The sequence below is a fragment of the Acanthopagrus latus genome, chromosome 17 (genome assembly GCF_904848185.1).
Source record: "Acanthopagrus latus isolate v.2019 chromosome 17, fAcaLat1.1, whole genome shotgun sequence".
NCBI lineage: Eukaryota > Metazoa > Chordata > Actinopteri > Spariformes > Sparidae > Acanthopagrus > Acanthopagrus latus.
The window spans coordinates 22615937-22638898 of NC_051055.1; the positions used below are offsets into that span (position 1 = coordinate 22615937).

At 40.3% G+C, this 22962-nt stretch overlaps 2 protein-coding genes across 4 annotated transcripts; both read right to left on the reverse strand.

Annotated features, from left to right (window-relative positions):
- Nucleotides 1-177: 177 nt before the first annotated feature.
- On the reverse strand, nt 178-3728 carry mecr (mitochondrial trans-2-enoyl-CoA reductase). Its single transcript, XM_037073030.1, has 10 exons — nt 3328-3728; nt 2470-2567; nt 2216-2347; nt 1984-2127; nt 1536-1638; nt 1243-1345; nt 1074-1147; nt 935-995; nt 783-855; nt 178-700 (listed from the first exon to the last, which is right to left on the reverse strand). The coding sequence occupies exons 1-10, from the start codon at nt 3522-3524 to the stop codon at nt 537-539; spliced, it is 1149 nt and encodes a 382-aa protein (XP_036928925.1). The 5' UTR covers nt 3525-3728; the 3' UTR covers nt 178-536.
- A 1829-nt stretch (nt 3729-5557) lies between these two features.
- On the reverse strand, nt 5558-18909 carry si:ch1073-284b18.2 (protein lin-28 homolog A). 3 transcript variants are annotated; one of them, XM_037073037.1, is made up of 4 exons: nt 18763-18909; nt 17651-17823; nt 13311-13495; nt 5558-9831 (listed from the first exon to the last, which is right to left on the reverse strand). In XM_037073037.1, the coding sequence occupies exons 1-4, from the start codon at nt 18770-18772 to the stop codon at nt 9612-9614; spliced, it is 588 nt and encodes a 195-aa protein (XP_036928932.1). In that variant the 5' UTR covers nt 18773-18909; the 3' UTR covers nt 5558-9611. The 3 variants fall into 3 exon arrangements, with proteins under 3 accessions (XP_036928932.1, XP_036928930.1, XP_036928933.1); XM_037073035.1 differs by lacking the exon at nt 18763-18909 and adding an exon at nt 18330-18564; XM_037073038.1 differs by lacking the exon at nt 18763-18909 and adding an exon at nt 17941-18247.
- Between the last annotated feature and the right edge of the window lie 4053 nt (nt 18910-22962).

The following is a 22962-nucleotide window of genomic DNA, read 5'->3' on the forward strand; positions in this document are numbered from 1 at the left end:
GAATATCTCATTTCCAGTCATTAGAGAGACTATGTGGCAATCATGTGGCTCAAGAGAGAAAAAGGACATGGCATGTAAAAGTGATGTTCTGGGTCAAATTCAGACTTCTCTTAAGTGTTTCTCTCCTTGAAGCTTTCCCTTCTATTCTAATGTATCTACGTAATAAAACCAGAAATGTCTAAAGCAGTCGTTTATTAGCTGAATGCTATTTTAACAGCAAGAATAAATGCACTGTGAATACCAGTTTTATCGCAACAGTAAATCTGTTGATTCACATCGATTGCACTCATATAACTTAACAGGAACAATTCAATCTGTTACTAAAGATTTCAGATAAAGCTGCATTATCTGGGTTCTAAATGACTTCCAGCTATCCCATATCGTTATATAAAGATTTAATGAGCCTTTAATTACTGTCAGTGAACTCATAACTCATAACGTGACATGTGCTGGACTTTGAGCCAGCGGTGAAGACACATTTATTAAAGTTTGTACACTTGGGTCATGACAGCGTAGTGATTAGTCGATGAGTGCATTCACATGATCAGGACCTGTTTAGCGGAAGTGAAAGGCTGCATGGCTGCGTCCAGAGCTTTGCCGTAGTCTTGGAGGCTCACTTCGGTGCAGGCGGGAGCTGTGAGCTTCCCCTGTTTGATGAGGTTGCACAGCTCATCCAGCATTATTCTAAATGCCCTTTCATCTGAGGAGAAAAGTCTCATTAAATTCATAATGAAAGACTTATGTGGGTCTCTTGATGTATTAAAGAGTCCAGGCTGACTCACCTTTTGAGTGATCTTTCTTCCACTGTGTGACCCAAAATCCCCGAACCTTCACGTCCTTGAAAATGAGAGCGCTCTGGAGGGAACGAGTTTATTAGGTGTGTTAAGAGAAAGACTGTCTCTGAGAAATGTTAAATTAGGAGGTTTCATCTTACCACAGGGATGGTAACTGGCTGTTTGGCCATCCCTCCATATGTCACCATAGATCCTCCAGACCTGGAAGACGTGGGAACGTGTGATTTCAGTATCAGATTTCTCTTCAGTGTCAGATATTAGATCAGTCAGTATTCTTACTGCAGATGACGGAGCAGTTCCGTTGCACTCTTGCCTCCAACTCCATTCAATGCCAGTTTAGGCCTCGGACAAATCTTTTTAAAAAAAAAAAAAAAAAGTTATTTTGAGACTCTCCTTATTGATTATAGCCACATGACCATATCTCTTAACCAGCATGAGACCCACAGACCTTGAAAAGTTCCTTAATCTCAGGTCGCCGCAGTGTCTCTTCTTTAATCACATGAGTTGCTCCGATGGCCTTCAGCCTATCACTGAGCTGTGTGAACTCCGGCCTTTTGAAAAGAAAACACAATTAAGAAGTTCATTACGGTCATAAATTCTTGCATGCAAAACTCTCTCCCGCTGTCACTTTTGGGAATAAATCAATCAATCAATCAATCAATCAATCAATCAAATCAAATCAAATGTTTTCTTTTTATTCTCAGTCAGTTATTTACCCACAATACCCAATGAAGAGTTCACCTGTCTCTGATGACGTTGATACTGTTTATTCCTCTGGCAGCAGCAATCTGTATAACAGCCTGCCCGACTCCACTGTTGGCTGCGTTCTGGATCACAGAATCACCTGCAAGGACAGCAGATCAGGGGAAACTGTCACACAATGGCTAAGATTACTGCACAGAATGTCATGTTAGCAGAGATCATTTAGGCAGGAATACTGGGTCATTAAATCTGCATTCAGATATTTATTTTATTGGCACTTTAATTGGGTGTGGTGTCATCGCGCAATCCAGCTTGTATAGTTCTGTTGATGAGCGCAAGTTCACGCCATAAACCTGATAAAGGCAGCTTTAATTTTTACTGACTGGAGTTAAGACTTCTTCTGTAAGTCACATATGTTTTGTGTTTGTAAGTGGTCATTTGAAACATACCTGCTAAAAAACATCTTTATTATTATTATTATTCTTACCTGGTTTGAGATCCTCAAAGTCAGAGAGCATCCTGAGGGCAGTGCAGGGGTTCACCCCCAGTGTGGCAGCAGACAGCAAGGGAATGTCATTCGGCAGTGAGATGACATCGTTCTCAGCTAGCACTGCCTCTGTCCTCCATGTCCCTACTCACACAAAGGCACAAACTCTGTAAGGTTTCATGTTCAGAGAAATAAATATGGAATGATTTGTGTGATTCAAGCTGTAGTTTACCTAGACCAGCATCTTTTGGGATGACCCAGCCTCCTGTTTTGAGGGACTTCACCTGGCTGCCCACCTCAACAACCTGAGCAACTCCCTCATTGCCCCCAACAGCTGGCAGATCAGGCAGGATTGCATAAGTACCTGAAAAAACACTGTCAGATAAACAGCTGATCTTCATGCCTTACAAAGAAATACATTCTGTATTCCTGGCTATCTTGCTCCTGTTGTTTTTCTGGTGTGGAGGTGACTAACACAACAAATACCTTGAATCATGTTGATGTCAGATGGGTTGATTGGAGCTGCCAGCATTTTTACCAGAACGTCGTTTGCACCAAGGGGGGGCAGATCTACATTCTCCAACCTGGCAACCAGAAAAAACAAATGTGAAGGCTAACTTCTCTGGCAAAAATGTTTGTTCAAATGAGGGGCTTTATTCCTTTTGTCTGTTTAATATTGCAGTAAATTGATTACCTCTGGATTTTAAACAGTTGGTTGGACATGTTGAATGTGAAATATGTGGCTGTGGGACATTTTAGAAACACCTAATTTACCCACATACCATGACATATAGGTATGTATCTAATTAATCAAAATGTATCAACAAGTTGGTGATGACTGTTAATCGGAGAACCAGGGCTAACTCTGGCACATATAAAACACAGTACCAGATGGCTTAATAGATAAGTTTAATGAAGAAGCTGTGTGCTATTTTTTAAATTGAGGTGTTCGCATTCAACCAAACTTAGGCTACATTTGGAAAACCAGCCAAATAGGCTACAGTCTTGATATCCTTTCGCATATAATACCGAAAAAATACACGTGGCCGTTAATGAGCCGTAAACAGCCAATTACAGCGTGCAACGTCAAAATAATGAGACGAAGAAGAAAACTTAATTGACAAGCAACAAAAGGGTGAGTTTAATGCTTTATACGGTTTATGAAACAGTCTCTTTAGTTTTGCAAGAAAAACTTACTTTAAGAGCAAAGACTAAGCGGTTGGGTTGGCAAACATACGTCCGGTTGACCTATTTTAAAGATTAGCCTCTTCTCTTAGCTTTAACGTTGAGACAGTACATGAATGACACAACACACTTCATGTTCATTTAGACTGGGACTCTTACTGGACGACTTGAGAAGGGTCCCCGTGTTTTCTGTAGCGAAGAGCTGTGCATGTCTGCGCTCGAAGTCCAGCTGAATGACTGAAGAGAGAAACATTAGCATTAGCCCTGTGCCTTGAACATTTTAAAAGGGCAGCGACGACGCTCCTTCCGCGGACCGTCGGGCTTCTTAAACAGACTGTGCTGAGCGGCAGCCACATCGCGACACCGGACTGAACCTCAAATTATAAAAAAACAAAACCACAACTCGATGATAGTTTGTCATTTGAAGTGACAGTTGTGAAAGCGTTCCTCCTTATGTGCGGCCATGTTGGATTTTACCCCATGAGGTTGTGTCATTGAAACGTAAACAGAGAACAGCGACCCCGGCGGATGAATACCGGAAGTGGCAGCCTTAAGCTGTAACCATGGTGATGTGTACACCTTAACATGAGGATCAGGGATATTTTAGTGTTTCATTTGATTGTTTATTCTGTGACATATCTGAAATTTTATTGTGTGTCCCCAAATATATGACTCATTTCACTTGACTTTCATTTAGGGATGCAACTTTTAAGCAATTTCTTTAATCGATAATCGATTAATCGTCAATAACGTGAAATATGTTGAACGTTTTTCCTTTAAAAAACTGTTTTGTCCACTGACATGATCTATGTTTGCTGTGACATAATGGTTGGCTTCATTTGTTCTAAAAGAACAGATCAAATAAAGGTAAAGTCACTGAATTTTTAATGAAGTGACACAAAATAATAAAAAAAATAATTTTCAATTTCAATCACGAATCGCCCATCTGTCACTGTTCAACAACTGACAACAAAATCCAACCAATACTGAAGCGATTAAATGACTAAAATGTGGTCAGTTTGTGTAACATGTGTCTTTGTATTTTTTTAAATTACAATTAATATCTTATATCAGTATTTTGTGTTTTATTTGGATATATTTGTAAAACAAGTATCTATAATCTGGTATTTTAAGATGCTTTTTGATGTATTTGTGCCCATCTCTTAAGACATTTTTAATCGGTTAAATTCTTAATAGCGATTAATTGCTTAAAGACATTAACACCAATAATCATTAACATCCCTTGCACGTGCATATATGCACCCGTTTTGAGCGGTGTACTTTCGGTTTCACAAAAGAATGTGTCATTTCACAGGGTAACTAGGCAGAGAAAAGAGGAACTGATTGTTCATTTGGTATTTCATTTCATCTTACTGCATAGTATTTTGAGAGCTTGTGAACTTCTTTGTTTCTCATTCACACCACCTTTCTTTCTTAGTCATACACAAAGCATGACTATAAATGTCCTTTATATGTACTGTACTTCCACTTTCCTGAACTTAAGTAGTACTGCAATGACATATATTTCATTAGTGATTCATTTGTTTATCAGGAAATGTCTAAAAATTACATCTTCACAGTTGTCTTGTTTTGTTAGTCCTGAATTCAAAGATTTCCAGTTTACAAAAAAGGCAGGTAATCTTCTGAGAATCTGTTTGACAGTAAATAGCAATCTATTAGCCTACCAGCTGTTAGCAATTCATTTTCTTTGTATTGAGTGATCAATTAATCAACAGAGCTACAATGCTGATATTTTTTCTGCAATATATGTAAAGATTTAAATGTTATATGTACTAGTTATTTTAGATTCATTATAGGTAACTCATTTACATTCAAAACATATAGCTGTTGAGCGTTTAAACTATGCCTTCATGTAGAATTAACTTCACCTTGACCAACTATACCATTAACATTCTAGGAACTATTTTCTAATCGAGCCCACTTTATAAATAGTTTATAAGTTGTAGAAAAGGCTTCAATAATACATATTAAAATAAACTTATTAGGACTTTAGAGATATTTTTTATCTAACAGTAGGAAACCATATTTTGACAAGTATTAGAAGAGCATGTGTCTGCTACCATATGTATCCTTTGTAATGAGCCATTATTGTGATATTCACAACCATGTTACCAAGAAGTGAAATATTGATAGCGTGTTCATAATACACCTATGATAATATCGTCTGAATAATCCAGTGAAGATGTTTGGCCCTGTGCATCAGGTTTCCCTTTCACTTTTTTACAGCTATGATTGTAAACTCTTTCTCCACGACACTGAACTTGTATTTTGAAGGTAATTGGCCTAAGAAAAAGGGACAAAATGGTCAGTTGTAATGTTTCGTGGTCAATCTTTGTCTGAGAGCAGGAAGACAATAAAAAGACACATGAATATTGACATATTTACTAGGAAATGGAGCAGAACTTTACATATAGAAATCACAGTAATACTTTGAAAAGCCTACATGCTGCTCATCAATGACAAACTACAGTCATTAAATCAAGATAAGACGGATCAAGATGTTTGTAGTTTTATGGCAGTCAACATTGATACATTCATCAGTAATAAATGCACATTTTTTTTTGGAAGTAGCTCTAGCCATTTATCTGATCAGATACAACATCACAAATTTAATGGCTGATGGTCACAAACAAGATGCATCACATAAAGCAAACTGTGATGTACATGATGCTTTAATGTGCTTCATTTTACCCTGAGCACATATTCTTACAGGTCTTCTCTAACCCGTCTAGCACCCGACAATCGTATCACAATAACACACCACAGAAGGGGTCGAACAGGTTTGTTGCAATCAGAATGTTTTCCATGGACTTTAGATTCCAAATAATACTTTGAAAACATCACCTAGTACAGCAGAATATTGCAAACATTATAAGACAAACACTTTTTCATTCAACCTTTATCTAAATAGTGGGTATCAGAATCCAGTGAAGTGTTTGACAGTTGAGTAAAACCAATGGATTTTAAAGATCGATAACATAAATCATTCATGTTTTTCCCTTTTTAAATGGAGTGAAAAGGAAAATGTTCAAGTCAGAGGAAACAACACTGGCAATGCAATCAGTGTGGTAAATTCACCATAAAAAAATACACAGAAAGGTTATCCATCCTATCTAATCAGAGCACTTACTTTTTAACAGTATTTTCATCCTTTCATATCCTGAGTGGAATTTATCAAAACAGTGTTTGCTTCTGCAACTTTTAAACTTGTATAAACACCACCAGACGGCAAAGTGTGAAACAATATTTGAGTCATCAGCGACACATTCGTTTTGTCAAAAGCATTGATAGTCTGAAACACCACGTATCGGCCATGTGTTAAGATGAGACAACCCCCGGATTATATACTACTAGCCCCAGTCCCTTTTAACAATATTCTACTACGTCCCCATCTACAACGATTATAGAGGAAAAAATACAATAATAGTGGAACATTTTCTTCACATCATATATCATGGCAAGCTATGTCAAAGAGGAGAAAATATAAAGATCAACATCACGCTGGATGCATGGAAAGTTGACAAAGTATATGATTCAAAAAGCTTGAAAATCTCAACTTAATTGTTTCACATCATTTGTAATCATCGCCTTTTTTGCCTTGATGTTAGTATTTTTCTCAAAAGTAAAAAGAACAACCGTTGCATTTTACTTTCTCCTATGCTTCACGTCATGCTGACGAGCATTCTGTCCCTCATTTGTGTTGAGTAATCACTCCTCGACTCCTTCAAATCAATCTGAAGTATTCCCTGAGTTTTCAGATTGGCATTTCCTGAGATGAGCCAAAGAGTGGAGGTATTTCTTTTTCCGACCAGCAACTGACTGTGTGGTATATGAAAATGTAAAAAGAAAAATATATATAAAATATAAAATATGGAACATATATTCAAAAGAGATTAAACTGAATATAAAAAAGATTAATGCATCTTACACATGATTAGTGCAGAGTAACATTGCATTGGTTTTGGCATAGATAAGAATAACAAAACAAAATTTAAAAGAAATCATACAAGGCAAAGAAAATAAAACAAACTCACAGTTTTCGTCAGTCCTCATAATACTCTGTACCTGTACAGTATGTACTGTATATTGTTACCCCTGGGTTGTAATCTATACTGTATTCGTACTGCATTGAATTAAAAAGGACAGTGACTGATTTATCGAGCACATATGTACAAAGTAATACACGTACCTTGATGGTGAAAATGGTTTACCCAAATATATTCTCAAGTCATATGGAGTTTTGAGTGATGTTTGGCAGTTTTATGATGTCTACCATTGATTGCTGAGAGGCTTCAGCAGTAGCAGAAAGAGGAAGCGGCAGCACTCTTGGATGAAAATAAATAAGTAGTATGATTTTTTTTAAAAAAGGCTTTAGAATAATTTTACATATATATTAATTGGGTGACAAAGTCTTGTCAGCTTCTCCTGTAAAACGGGAGTAAAATGCTGATTAGCTAGCTAGCTCTACATGCTCCTCCGTGCAGGCTTGGTGTTCCTGAACTATCACCCTACTGGGGGTTATAGGGAGGTAATGTCTTAAATAACTACCTAGAAATGGATCACAGTGGATATAAACAAAAACACCAGCCCTTCCCACCGGCAACATCATAGTTGATTCTGCCTCATTTTATTCAAGTATCAAGAGGAGAGCTAGCTGGACTCAACTCATTCAATTATCTTATCATAGGTGGTGATGTACATTGTATTGGTTTTAGTATCATGTTGGTTAGAATTCTGTCAAATCCAGGTTGAGGTAATCATAAAGCAGCAGCATTTCACACAGCATAAAATAAAATGAGAATATTCTGTCGATGGAAAGTGGACCGACCTCACACTTCATCTGCCAGTGAGGTCAAAGAGTAACTCGAGGTCCCATTCAGATCAAATCAGGTGAACACAGTGTCACTGTATAGTGGACAATCACTTAAGCTGGCAATCAGACTGGCTGGTCAACAGTATTGTTGTTCAAGTCACTTTAAATGTATAAAATGAAACTGTAAATATAGCCCACACTTATGATACTTGCAATGGAAGTTTGTCACGTTTTCTTAAAAACATTTGGTGACAGTGTCTAGCTGAAAGAGATTCAGTTATATAGACCAAAAAAAGACACCTGAACAAAGGGTCAGAGGTCCACTGAATTGCTCTATTGTAATGTTATTTGGTGCCTGAAACACTGCAACAGTTGAAGAGTTGTTTACCCCAATTTTGTTGCAGGAAACTAGGTACTATCCAGGACCAAAACAATGACATTCTTCCAATTGTGTTCTCTCAGCTAATGGCTGCAACACCTGATTTGGTCTGAATGAGGTCTTCTTTAGCACCAGACTGAAAACAATGTTTTGCTGCCCTCTCCAGGTTCAGCCTTCTCCTACAATCATTCAAATGATCTGGTTTTCGCCGCCAGACGATGTGTTTTTCCGGCAGTCTGAGGAGATGTGTGATGTAACATGGAGTTAAAGTACCATGATACACCACACACCCCAAGAACAACAGACCACACCCGACCACATCCAGCTGTGGTGCTTGTTAAACGGTGATGCTGTGGAAATACTGTAGTGCAAAAAGGATTTGATGATTTAATACTAATTCAAATCACAATCTCCATAGCTGTATTCTGAGAATATTTGGTTTCCATCAATGGTTAGAATGACGGTTTTCGTAGCAGACCAAATATGCACTGATGAGGTAGACAGCCAGCAAAACATCTGGCCCAAAATAATGAAATGACAAAAAATAACTCTGACCAAAAGCTGTAAATCACTTCTGGTCTGACATTCATTTGGCCCCAGGATTACTGGATGGTCAACTGCAATATTGGCAGATGCCAATACATTCCGTATAGCTCGATCCTAAAACCCATCCCATGTGTTTTCCCTCCCGTTCCCCATTCTATCTATGCAAACTAACATTCATTACAGAGGTACCAACTGTCACGTCTCTGTCTTGTCGGATAGTGAGGTGTAACAGTCAGGAAGGAGTCTAAATGGTAAGGCAGCAAAAGTGTAGTTCTATACTAAATGCACTGAGTATTAAGCAATAATGCCAGAGGTACATCGCCCACAGGGGAGGCAAAGTATCACATGAACAGAAAACACAGATCCTACAAAAACTCATCAAGATAATCCGTGATATGGCATTGCTCACTACAATCTCATATCCCTGAAAGAACAGCAGTGATTCAAACATTTAAAAAGCGTCCTGAGTGCAATAATACAGCAGTATTCCTGAGTGTTACACCAAATGAAAACAAACAAACAAAAAACTTCAGCAACATTCTTCATGAGCAATTTTTTTTTAACCTGAGGTAGTTCCCAAAGCAGCTTCAACGGGAGGAAGGGGCTCGTGTGTCCCATCTCTCCATCAAAGCAGTATGATTGGCCTCTGTGCTTCCCCGGCGTCAGTGTTGCCCGATTTCTCGTTTAATCAGAGGCCTCGGGAGGCGGTGCCGAGTGGCTGTGCTCCTCCTCGTCTCCTTTCGAGGGGGACGGTTTTCCCTGAGAACCTGGTGAGGACTGTTGTGCTTTGATTGGGCAGTTGGCAACCATGTGGTCGATGCTCTGGCAGAAATGGCACTTCTTTGGCTGGGGTGGTAGTTTGCATTCCTTGGCATGGTGGTCCAGGCCTCCGCAGTTGTAGCACCTACACGAGTAGAGAACATTCAGTCAGATGTGATTTAACCTTCAGTCTGCAGTCACTGATTTTTTTGGAGGGGCTGCAAGTACTCTTCAGGGAAAGACCTGGCTCTTTAGCTGCTTGACACTCAATTATATTTACCAAATGGTCATTACCTTTGTGTGTTGTGTATTGCTAAATTGTTACAGCTTAAGTAGACAATTCTAGGGAAAGATAGTTGATTATTGAGTCTCATTTGCAGGTCGTCAAATGTGAAACACTTTGGGTTGGCCACCAGAGAGCCAACTATTTTTTAGGTTGAGTAGATTTTGATAACAAAAGAAAAGGCTCTTCCCAACGTTCCCTTTCAAATTGCTTCTTTTGTCCAGCAAATAGTCAAAAATTCAAAACTCTTCAGTTATTGTCATGAATGGCAAAGAAAACACATCCAAATGAAGTCCTAGATAGCAAAGCACATTTGAGAGGCTGAGGGTGTTTTAAATTGCATCTGTTTGCCACTAGATGGCAACATTTCACCTGGAATACTTAGGTTACCTCTGGTCATACATCTAGGAAGGGCATTCCAGGTCACACACCAACCACATTGCTCTCTGGAAGAACACACCAGGTCAAAACATCTCAGAACATACCGTGCTTCTTAGATGGTCAAAAATTACAACCACAAGTTAGATAAACTTCTGATCAACCTTTGCACTAGTAGGGCTTTCTGTAAAGTTAAGTGGACTACAGAAACGCAATAATTACGTTGGAGGGCTCCTATTTTCCATGGTTCTTGTATTGTTATGGTAACCATGGCTCTGGGGGTGAGCAATCTGCCCAAAAAATAATATCACAATTTACATAATTTCATTTCCGACGCAAGCTGCAACCTTTTCTCTCAATTTGGAAATGCCTTGTCAACTATAGCCAGATTTGAAATACCAAATCTCTCCATTTGTACCATTAAAAGACAATACTGCATTGAAGATGGGTCTTTTCCCAAAGTTCCTTATCCTCCATGTTGCTAGCTTCAACTCACACTTTTTACAGTGCTTCACCCAAGAGCCACATAAAGCAAATTTGTCAAAGAAACATAACAAGCTACTTAGCGTCATCTCTTAATTGGTATGTTCATGTAGCACAGATCTACATGTTAATATTTGATGTTCAATATTATAATTAAGAAACAAACAATCTAATGCATCAGTCTGTGCACTTTGCCAGAAAAACATAGTCGATATGCTCAAAATCATTCCCAATCTAAACCTCAGATCGCCCACGACTCATTATCTCTGGGTATCGTGAACAGCTTGTGCTATTTGTCAGTTTGTCACTGCCAAAAACTTCCCGTTGCGCTCCATTGTATCAAAGTAAAACATCCCTTTCATTGCCATTGAACTAGAAATGCACACCGTGAGGGATCAGCAGGAACCATCAAGGGGTGCCATCGGCCACCTCTGTTTGGACATCAGCTATAGAATGGCCACGCGTGCAGGGGCGTAAGACAGATGGATGGTGGGCGTGGGGCGATCAGCCTGTGCCACAGCGGACCCGCTGCCACCATTGTGGCGGCAGATGAGGTTTGAACAGTGCGGTTGCCCGGGGGTCAGTTTGGCTTTGTGGCAGTGGCCGTTGGGGTGGTGTCAAGGTCTATACCGTCACATCACAGAAGCTCCCTACATCAGCATCCATCAGGAGGGAAAGGGAAGTGGTCCCTTTGTCTAAAAAAGCTGCAGTAATGACCTTTGAACCCTGCCCCCCCTCTCCTCACTTCTATAACCTCCAATCCCATCCCAGCCCCCAACCCTTCTTGCATTTACTCATACACTGTTGCTATGACAACGGTGACCTTTCACCCCCTCGCCGAGGCTCTTACATCTGTTATCAATTAAATGGACAGAAGCTTTTTCCCCAACCTCAGTCGTATATATGCACACACACTCAAGAAGGTGGTCTATAAAATGAAGACTGAAACTAACAACTGGAATGAAACTCCTCACTCCTGTCTTAAAGATATCTGACTATTGGTTATAAATCTGATCAATCAATCATGTGCGAACCCAATGAATCTCCATCCAGTGTTGCATAATGAATACGCTTGAGGGGAACGATATCTTATCAATGGATCAGTGTGGCCTAGGGAGAGTTATTGAACCACAGCAGGCCTCCCAGGACTCTTTGAGGCAGTAATGATCTCTGTTCTCACACTGACTACTCTCTGGCTCTAATCACAAGTGACAGGAGGGTGAAGTTGATACACCTCTAACCCCGCGCTATATTGCTATCCAAAGAATTACCAAAAAAGAAATCAAGGCCCTCTTGGTCCTTGTTTTGTGGAGGGAGGGACATTGGTCCTTGGCATGGAACTCTAGAACATCCTCTGAAGAGATGTTTGAGTAAAAAGATGTAATTGCAGATAGATTGCTAAGTTTTCGCTCATTGTTAATAACTTGAGGAAATAGCTCTTTTCAAAGGATTATGTACAGGTTCAGGTTGCTTTTGCAGTAGTATGCCATGCTCATGGCTGCTCCTATCACTTTGAGTTGGCAACATTTGTAACCATAAACGGTGTTAGAATTACCTACAAACTTTTTCACATTGTGATTTCTGTAGTTATTAGTTTGGCTTTGGAGTTACATATTACATTGGTAGATCGAGGTTTAGGAAGAGGGAGTCAGTGGGTGTGAATTCACCAGGGGCCAGCAGATTTAAACAGTTATTGATCCAGGTCACACGTCAAGCCTGCTGGTGTGACCCTTGCTAGTGCTTGAGGTGGGGGTTGGGATCAAGGAAGAGGAAGGAAAATGGGGAGCAACTAAAACATCATTGTTCATGTGTTCCAAAGTGGACACTGTGACCGTTTGTGGACCACTGAAAATAAAGCTTCTGGGCACCTAAATGTAAAAAGGTGCATAATCTTCCACTGTCCAATGAAAACCAATGATCTCTGAACATTTAAGTGTTCTGTAGATTCTTACAGATTTTATAAGAGTAAAATTCAAGCACATTTAAGCACTTTCAAGGTACCTTACCCAAATTTTCCTGACTCTCAAAGCCTTTACCATCACATCTAGTTGATTCGATGAATCCCATTGCAGAAAATAAAGTTGGAAGAATGCTTTCACATCTACACAATCAATCTGTATTGTCCACCAGGTGTTCATATTTTGATACTATGTTTAATCAATCTAGCTCTGGTTCCCTTTGCTCCACGTCCTGTGTGAGCACCAGGAGACAAACAAATATGAAGACCATATCACTTTATTAAATATTGAAAGTGTTTTTTGGTTTACATAATCAATTGAGTAGATGAAACACCAGTCAGGCATTTTCAAAAAATATATGGGAATTCATTATCCAAACTTTCAAGATGTTGTACAAACCCTGAACCCCACAATGAAATTCTGCACTAAAATTTTTGCACTGCACTGATTCCCACAGTTTGCTTTACACCAAAACAACACTTATATGTATTCCACGTTATTTCACAGTCCATTTCTGCTTACCTATCACCCTTTGAACGTCGCTTCTGGACCTTCTTGCCTTTGGGTCTCCTTTCGCTGCCCACACAGTGGATGCCATCCGGTCCAGTAACTCTCTGCGACTCCAGGCCCTTCGATGACTTCTTGTAGGAAAACTCAACCGCCTCACCCTCCTTCAGGCTGCGGAAGCCATCCATGTGCAACTTGCTCTGGAAGACGACATAGGGAGAGGGTTCCACGTCAAAATTACTGTTTGGAGTTTGGGGAACTCCAGTTTTAACCTGACTTAAGGCCTAATAATTAAGACAGGAAGACTAAAACCACAAAGGGATAAATGAATGTTTTCTTGTACCCATCACACACAGACAGCAGATAATTATTAGATGGATATATGTAATGAAATTTGATTTCCCAAAACTTGCCATAATACACGACCAGTTACCAAATCACCTCCACACTGAGCTTGTGGATACTTTGACCCTTGAGAGAAAGCCCCCTCTATTCTTCACTGCTTGATACCATCAGAGCCTGATAGCTCTTATCAGGTATGTGGAATTTTAAGTTGATCATTATGTCTCACCTGATAAACAAACAAGCTCTACAAAGCTTGCGGTTCCCACTCTACCCATCAGTCAGCATACATACTGCCCAGCATAAAAGCCACTAATGCCTTGAGGCTGCTTTGTCTTTTTTTTTTTTTTTTTTGCTGTGTTTGAGTGGTAAATCTGACGAGGATAACCTTCAACCCATCCCCCCCTCCAGAGGAACAGCATTCCACACCGCTGCCCCCACCCCATCCCCTCTTCCCACCCACATCACAAAGCTCCACTAACACACTGACCACCACCACTAACCCTAAACTGCAGGATGCAGGGCTTAGTACTACGGTTGGGGGTGGGGTGAGAAGGCAGCGTGGCTTCTCTGGGAGGTTGGGGGGTCAGGGTGACATTCCTTGGATAGTTGTTTGGCAGAAAGACGTCCAAGATAAAAGTTGAGGTAAAGCGCTAATGATTGATAACTCCCTTTGATTCCAGTGTTTGAATACATGACATCTGTTTTTGTGAAAGAAACATGATGGTTTCATTTTGTGGTGTGTCGGATGAACGGAAACATTTGTGAGGCGTGCTTGCTTAATTAATCAACAGTGGAGGAAACAATGGAACTGGTGATTCAGATATGCTCAGAGTAAACACTTCTCCACCTCGTTTTTACCTCCTTGACATGACCTTCATGGAGGCTCTTCTTTATACTGGCGTCTTTCCAGAAACATTTCCGTCTCTAGGACAGACAGGTGATGGAAGGGAAGGTGTGGTGCGGTTTTGATGAATAAAACCTAGTGAGTGGCTAACACAACATGGGAACCCCCTTTCTAAAATTCCCTTGGTGCGACTGTGTGATTAACTTATCACAACTATAGCAGACTGTTGGCTTAGGGAAGACGGATCCGTGATGTAGGTTTGTTTTGATAGAGGTTAATCCCTTTTTTTCCCCCATTTATCTGCGCATTATGAATAACAGTCTGCGCTCTGTGTTTGCCAAAACCACCAGGTATCTAACTGAGCTTCTCAAAGCAAAATCTGGGGTCTGCTGGAAAACAAAAGCCAACAGGAGACTCCCTCATGATAGGTTATCATTTAAAAAAATACAGGTAGTAATTCACAAAGACGCAGCTTTGGATCAATCAACCAAAAAGGAAGGAAAGCTAAGCCCTCAAAGTGTACGTTGGACTCATTATTAAAACAGCCAGTAGCACCAGTGGGATGAATACTAGCAACGCTTTCTGCAATGACAACAACAACAAACAAAAGCACCATCTTCTCTAATCCTGCCACGTTGAGCATCTGCCGCACACTCCTGAGCAGCAACGACACAGGGTTTGGTGAGCCATGACATTTGAGTGGCAACATGGACGTACGCAGAGCCCCAATCCCATCAGGCCTCTCTGCCCTGGTGACCGTTAACCCACTTCCTCTCCCATGTGTGACCTTCCCCACCCCCATAACGGACCCTCAGCAGCCACATGCCCCACATCACGTTATCCACACACATACATACACTCTCTCTCTCATGTATACGCAAACACAGGTACAGACCCGGGTGGGGCCTTTCGCTTCAAGGACCTGATGTTGAGGGGTCATTAGCGTGGTCTACTGTAAACGCTGCCCAGAATGTGTCTGGAAGCCATGCGAGGCAGAGAAAGACATCAGAGTAGCGAGGGACAATAGCGGGACCGCTGCTGAGACAAAGAGGGGCTCGGTCACGGCCGAGGGGTGCTTCATTCGGATGTATGGCTCTATTGTCCACCTGCACAAAGGCCAAAGGACCCTGGGAGTTAATTTTCCTTGACACGCGGCCACTAATTTTAGGGTTGAGGCCCTTTACGGTGCCATAACCCCTAAACATCCATCATTGACACGCGTGTGTCTACCTTTTTATAGGGACGAGGAGGGAAATAAGTTGTTGGCTAAGCATTTCTTGTGGATTAAATTGAAGTATGATGTAAGAGTTGCAACTTTGACCTGGTACCAGGGGTTGGATGCTGGATTAGGGCTGCAACTTGCGACAACTTTCACTGTGGATTAACCTTGATCGATGAATTAGTTGTTTAGTATATAAAATGTCAGAAAATTGGTCTCATGAAGCCCAGGAGGATGTCCTCAGATGTCGTGTTTGAGATATTTAGTTTACTGTCATAGAGGGGTCAAGAAACCTGAAAATATTCACATTTAAGAAACAGAAATTAGAGAATTTGATTTAAATGGATCATCGACTATCAAAATAGATGGTGATTAATTAAATAGATGAAAACTAATCCATTCAAACTTGCACTCCAACTGAATTTGATTTTGTTAAAGCCTGGTATGATGACAGTTTGCATTATATTATTTCTTTTTTTACTCTCTGTGCTGGAACACCAAACTGTTTCTGTCCCCCGTTAAACTCATTTTCTGGTTTCCAATCTGCCGCTAACTTCCTGTGTACAGTCAAACAACATTTCGGTTACAACGGCTGCTCGGAACAAAGGAATCCCTCCATTTGTAGCATCATGAGCAGAAAGAAAACAACTGAAAGACAGAGATGAGTAAGAGCTGCTCGAGCGTTCAGAGCTCAACCAAGTGTAGAGGCTTATAAGAATGAAATGTGGACATTAGACCCGACTTCATGGATGTATAGTGCTTGCAAATAAAGTTAAACCTGAGTGGTGGCACGGTGTGGACGAGGACATTCACCTAACACAAGCCAACCCTTTCCTCTTCAAAGCCGGTGTAACGCGGCGCCCCACACACGCTCAGAGGGGGTTGAGCAGACAGCAAAGAGCCTTTAATCTCTTTATGACAGGAACCTTGAGGTGAATGAGCAGCGAGCGGGGACTCCTCTCATTCACATGTTAAGTCTTTATCTTATCAGACAGCAATGGAGGCACTCACTGAGAAAGTAGGAGGGGGAAATGCTAACCCCCCCCCCATACCTCCCACCACCACCACCAGTTGTACATGAGAAGGTGAATGAAGTTTTGTTTAAGTGAAGAGAAAAAGTAAAAGATGATTATGCAGCAACACGTGTGACCATGTTCAACATGCAGGTAACCTGGTGTAAGTACATCAAGTAAAGTGGTTTCCAAGGCAAAAAAACACAGAATTTTTCGTGTAATGAGGGTGTTTTAACCATAACCAGAGATCAATAATCATTAAAGTCAGCCCAAACCTTTTGGATCATTTAAAAAAAAAAAAAAACTTTTCTAATGCCAGGTAAACTACATCTCTCTTGGGATGCTTCAGAAGGGGATCAATTACTCTTTCCCCCCCTCTTTCACAGGACCTCTATTCAGGCAGCTCACACTATATTGTAGCTTATCTATGATTTTAAAAACATCCATGTCTTCTGAAAACATGTGCTGGCTCTAACCTCACTCCATCACATTAATGATATCAGTGTCCCTCTGAGCACCGCCATGAGGGAGCCCCGCAGCTCTTCCTCTGGCTGCAACACGTGTTCCCCCTGAGGGAGAAACACCCACCACACTGCTGCCAGAGAAAAGGCACCCAAACCTGGATCAGTGCAAACTGCTCGTATCTATGTTCATTTAGTGTACAACAACAGCCGCTGATAGAGGGTTGCTCTTGCAGTCTTTAATGCAAATCGTATTTTTTCGGGTTTTATAAAAGGTTACTGAGACATTCATGCGTACTTTCCAAGACTTGGAGGGAGGAACCCCTAAATTAATCAAGCTGTATTAGAAACAGGTGGGCTGGTGAGGAAACATAGGCCACTCGATACTCTTTACACACTTTTTGACACTTTTGCACAAGTTATTCAGGTAGCTTCATATCGGTGTTTGCCCTCAGGGCGGAAAGCGGTCCTACCTGATGGACGAACACATCAACCGGTTCGTCCAGGGGCACTCCCTCTCGGCTGGTCATGGACAGGAAGCCGAAGCCCATGCGGACGTTGAACCATTTGCACACGCCGACCCCGCGGAAAGCCTGCGAGTCCTCCTCGGTGCTCGGTCCCTCATCCTCCTCGGTCTTACACACTCCTGCACGGAGAAAGAAAGGGGGGGGAAAGTGTACGCAATTAGAAAAAAAAAACCCAAAACAAACAAAACATGTTCGTACTTCTGCCAACACGATGATAAGGTTTTAAAACAACATACAAACGCATCCAAAAATGTGCGTAATTTCAACTAGGTGTGTAAACTTTCTCCTCGCGTTGCTGCATCACCAATCAATATGGATCAATGAGACGAACGCAGCGACGAGATGAGGCTGTTCAGCTTAATCTGAGATGAAATCATGACTGAGCTATTGTAAAAACAGATAAACACAGTGTCGTCTTTCCTGTGCGCAAAAATAATCTTGCAGGTTGCAGGATAGTTAAATTAACGCGTTGGTGCGCACACGGATCACGTGTGTGAACAATGCCCTTTAAAAAAAATGCTCCCTGTAATCAGATAGACACTCCATCACAAGACAACTTAATTTAAAAAAGAAAAGAAAGAAAAAAGCGAAACGTCAGTTTCGTCTTGTTTTTTGGTTACTCCACCTGGGAATTCCTGGTTTGAAACGGAGCCCATGTCTTCACTTGTGCCTTGAGTCAAAATCAGCCAAGCCACCCAAGCTACAGTATCCTCTTCGCTTTTTCTTTTTTTTTCTCTCTCTCTCTTCTTTCCTCTCTCTGTGTTGCCCTCAAGCTGGGTAATCCTCACAGATCGCCACTTTCATGCAAAATGCAGTGAAAAGCAGAAACTGCGCAGCGAGAGGGAAAGCGGGAGAGGGGAGGTAAACAAAAGGGGGCTGGCAACCTATTCCCCCTAAACAATGAGGGGGTGAGGAGGGGGGTCACAGGGACGATTTTTTTTTTTCAACTGAAGAACCCCCCCCCTCCTCTGTAAAAACCTAAAAAACAATACAAGGACACCCGGCCCCATCCAGAAAACCACTCCCAGAGATGACTTCCACAAAGGCTCCCAACATACCTTCTGCCATGTTTGAGGGCCAGTTTGCTCCCAGTGTTCACTGCTGCTGCTGCGTCCTTCTGTCTTCTATGTGTCCGCTTCTCTCTCTCTCTCCTCTCTCTGTCCTGCGGTGGTCACCTCTGTTGGTCAACACGAAGTGACCAATTTCTCATCCTCTCAACGAAACCCCCCACACACGCTCGGTCACGTCCACGTGATTCACAATTATATTCCCCGAGGTATAGATTGCATAATTTGAGTGATGGAAGGGCCCAAATGTGTAGAAAGGGACCCAATCGGGTTGAACCAAAAACCAAACACAAAAAAATCGTGATATTCTTGTGTTTTTACCCACAATCCTCTGATTTACTCGTTTCGCAGCACTGCTATAGTGTTTTTATTTGCACTTATTCTGCATAAAACCTAATTACCAGCCTCTGTACAGAGCTTTTCTCCAACTACGTTTTGAAAATAAGGGCTTGAATTTAGGCACCAAAATGAAGATGAATTAAATGTAAATGTTGTTGCACCATGTTGTGACAACAGGAAGGAGAGCAGCCTTGTTGAGCCTGTGGTGCCTGTTTTTAAAACATCAGTTTTTAACTTAATTCGGATTTGATTCGTTTTATTCCAAATCACGCGAATTTTATTAAATCAATGCCAACTGTTACATTAAAGTCGTCATTTTTTATTTCTTTATTTTTTGGTCGTGTACAGTCGTTTGTTCTTGAAGCCTTGTGGTGGTGAATCCAGCTGAAACACGGAGGAGGAAGTAACCAAACCAGCCAAAACCATCGAGCTGGAGACTTTAAAAAAGAAAAAATCTTGAGAGAGAAAAAAAAACAAAAAACGAAAGCGGACTTGAACTAAACAAAAGGACACAGATCTGATTTTAAACAACAGCTCCCCTCCCTCCCTCCTTCCTCTCTTCACCCAGGACGAGATGGCAGCATGAAAACAAGCCAAGCCGGTCAAACGAACCGATGGATCGATAGTGATTGATTACATCACGTTAAGATGTTGACTCGTGTCCTTGTAGAGTGATGGATGAATCAAAGACTGAGGGAAGTGATTCAACCGAGCTTAGAGCAGAAGGATTATTATTATTATTATTATTATTATTATTATTGTTATCATTAATAATAATAATAATAATAATAATAATAATAATAATAATAATATCCTTATTATTAATATTATTTGTCTAGGCTGCATAAAACAAAGACCTAATGACCTAAAGTGATCCACTATAGCTGATACTAATGAATTAGAATAATGACAAAAAGATATAAAATTGTATATAAACAGGTAAAAAATTATGTAAATGTGCGTTCTGGCGTTATATTTGTATGTTTGAAAGAAAAGTTTCGTCACCCTGAGGAGTTTAATCAACATTTATCTGTGGAGAGTGACTCGAACATTCCCGTAACTATAACGTATTAATTTATTTCTATTTTTATTTATCCATTTATTTATTTAGCTGAGTGGAAGCACAATTCCACCTCTGTATCTGCAGGCTTTATACCGCCTGATGGATGCTTTCAGAGGTGACCTGTCGATGTCATCTCATCTCCCACACCGACCCCTTGTGGACCCGCAAAACACGCGTGTTTATTTATGCAGCTAAACGCATCACATAACCGGCAGCATTTAATTCCCCCTGAAATACATATATGCACGATAACAGCGCAGATCAGAAGAAGCTATGCCACATAGCGATGTGTTTATAAGTGCACGTTTCTGATTTCAAACAATAGAAATAACATTAATACTTATGTGAACTCAAGCCTCAGGTTTACTGAAACATAAATGGTGGGTGTGATGCATGCTGGGAACAACAGACTTATGTCCCCACCACACTCTTAAAAGCGTAAAAATGGTTAACAGATGAAAATGGCTGACATAAATCCACATGGAAGGCCTGCTTTCTACGTGTGATGTTGGCTTTGTTTTATATTGACATGGTGTTGAATATACGGACGCTGAAGAGCTTTTTTTTAATAACAAGGAATCAATTTGTTATTTGCTTTGTTTGTCATTTGGCCATCCTTATTCAGTGATTTGTTTTAAGAGAAAATGCGTCATCATTCCACAAAGATGAGATATTGATAGATGACCAGATGTTGTTAATATCTTATCTATACAATCTTAAATATTGCATATAATAATATTTCTATCTTAGTTTATCGTCAGTTTTTGAAGTTGTAAAAGTATCTTGCCCCCCCCCCCTTTTTAAAAAAAAAAAAAAAAAAAAGTAAAACACAATCTGAAGAGAAAGATCTTCATTGACTTTTTAAATTTTTAGTCATCAATAAATTAATTGAACTAATTTATCTAGAGGACAACACAGTTTCATACTGTTTTACTTTGTTACATGTGGCGGACCCTGCCACCTCTCTGGCTTCAAACAGTGTTCTGGGGAGTATTCAGTCATGGGAAAAACAAAACAAAACATATTATTCATCAGTATTGTAAATATTACATTTCAGACTTGAAATGTCCAAAACTGTGTGCTCCTTTAATGTTGGCGCATATTGATCAATAACGACTATGGTCCTTAAACGCAGCACGCCATCTATTATAAACTGGTGCATTAGTTTTACTGGCCTTTTTAAAATATTTTTTTAGACATTTTGGATTAATTTACAAGATATATTGGCAACCTCTGAAGATGGATCATCATGCACCCCTGTAAGAAGATGAATATAGCCTGCTTTCTATTTGTCATTCATCTTGGACCGAACAGTGTCATAAATTAAGATGTTTTAGATCGAATTTCATTTTAAACCAGTTATTTCATGCCTGGACAAACTGCTTTGACAACAATGTCATGAAGTTTCATTGAGTCGGGTCATTTCCAGTGGAGGGTCAGCGCCTCCTGTGTGCGGCCTCAGATTATTTTGGCCGGAAGCCAAAGAGTTTGGGTCACAGTCCCGGCCTCGAGCCAAGTGCAACAAGCTAATGGACTGCAAAGATGGCCGCCTCCCCCCGGGCATCAATTCGTGTCTTTTTAAACGTACATTTTTGATTCCTGTGCGTGGATGAACCAGACCACAGGACAACCTGACGTGTTGCTCTCCAATAAACCTTCTACACGCCTTCATGTTGTTCGGAGATAAAATTAGAAAATAACATTAGAAATAAGAAATTTAAATATGAAGGAGAACGTCAATGAGTTGGCTGGCAAATTAATACTAATAACAATTTAACAACAATAAATTAATAACAGCAGTAATTATATGAAATAACAATAACAATATTGTACAATATTATGTATATCCAGTGTATATGAGACTATTTCTATTTCTTACCTTTTTATTATATTGTTTATTTTTTTAATATTATTGTTGTTTATTGTAATATTACTGTGGCTGCTGTGACGCAGAAATATCACTTTTCTAAAATACAGGAATTCTGATTCTGAACAGTAACTGTAACAACAACAATAATAACAACAATAACAATAACAAAAACAATGTTAATAATGAATGAACAATCACACTAATAACAGATATAACAGCAATACCAACAACAAGAAAAACAATAACAATAAGATTAATGGTAATCGTACTAATAACAAGGACAATAACGAAATAATAACAATTCAATTAAAAACGATACAATTAACAAGAAGAGCAACTGTAATAATAAAATGCACATCACAACATGTAGACATCGAGAGTGTCGTAACATCCGGCGGTTCCTGAAGGCAGCATGATGAATTGCCCTTGCGTTCTAAAAACTGACCACTAGATGTCAGTATAACTCTGAACTCACCGTGCGGGTTCTGACTTGGATTCAAACTATCAAACACTGCAAACTAAACTTTAATAACAATATCATAACAGTGACAGTATTAAAACTGTCCCTCTGGCTAAATAGATTGGAACTGATCGACTCTCTAATTAATTGTGACGTCGCTTTTGACACAATGACAATAATGCCTAACTTAATTTGCAGAGAACATGATCATATTGTGAGTTTTTCTTGTCACAAACGTTATATTTGTGTCCACAAGCCTCTGCAGCTGTGCACAGAAACCAGAGACCAGACGAGTCCCGCCTCTCCTGAGGTCTACAACGGACCGTGTAGGAGAAACCAACCAACCAACCAACCAGGGAGGCTGGGAAACACCACGGGGGGAGAGAGAGATAGCTAGATAGAGAGAGAGAGAGAGAGAGAGAGAGAGAGAGAGAGAGAGAGAGAGAGAGAGACAGACAG

Bases quoted from the DNA above. Each gene is read 5' to 3' on its own strand.
- si:ch1073-284b18.2 (XM_037073035.1), bottom strand. From the start codon at position 18,360: ATGGGCTCCGTTTCAAACCAGGAATTCCCAG. The intron at 13,496-17,650 runs GTAGGACCGCTT...GTCGTCTTCCAG, and splicing joins TTGATGTGTTCGTCCATCAG to AGCAAGTTGCACATGGATGG. The intron at 9,832-13,310 runs GTAAGCAGAAAT...CTACTCGTGTAG, and splicing joins CGACGTTCAAAGGGTGATAG to GTGCTACAACTGCGGAGGCC.
- mecr (XM_037073030.1), bottom strand. From the start codon at position 3,524: ATGTGGCTGCCGCTCAGCACAGTCTGTTTAAGAAGCCCGACGGTCCGC. The intron at 2,348-2,469 runs GTATTTGTTGTG...GTGTTTTTTCAG, and splicing joins TGACATCAACATGATTCAAG to GTACTTATGCAATCCTGCCT. The intron at 1,639-1,983 runs GTAAGAATAATA...CTGTCCTTGCAG, and splicing joins CTTTGAGGATCTCAAACCAG to GTGATTCTGTGATCCAGAAC.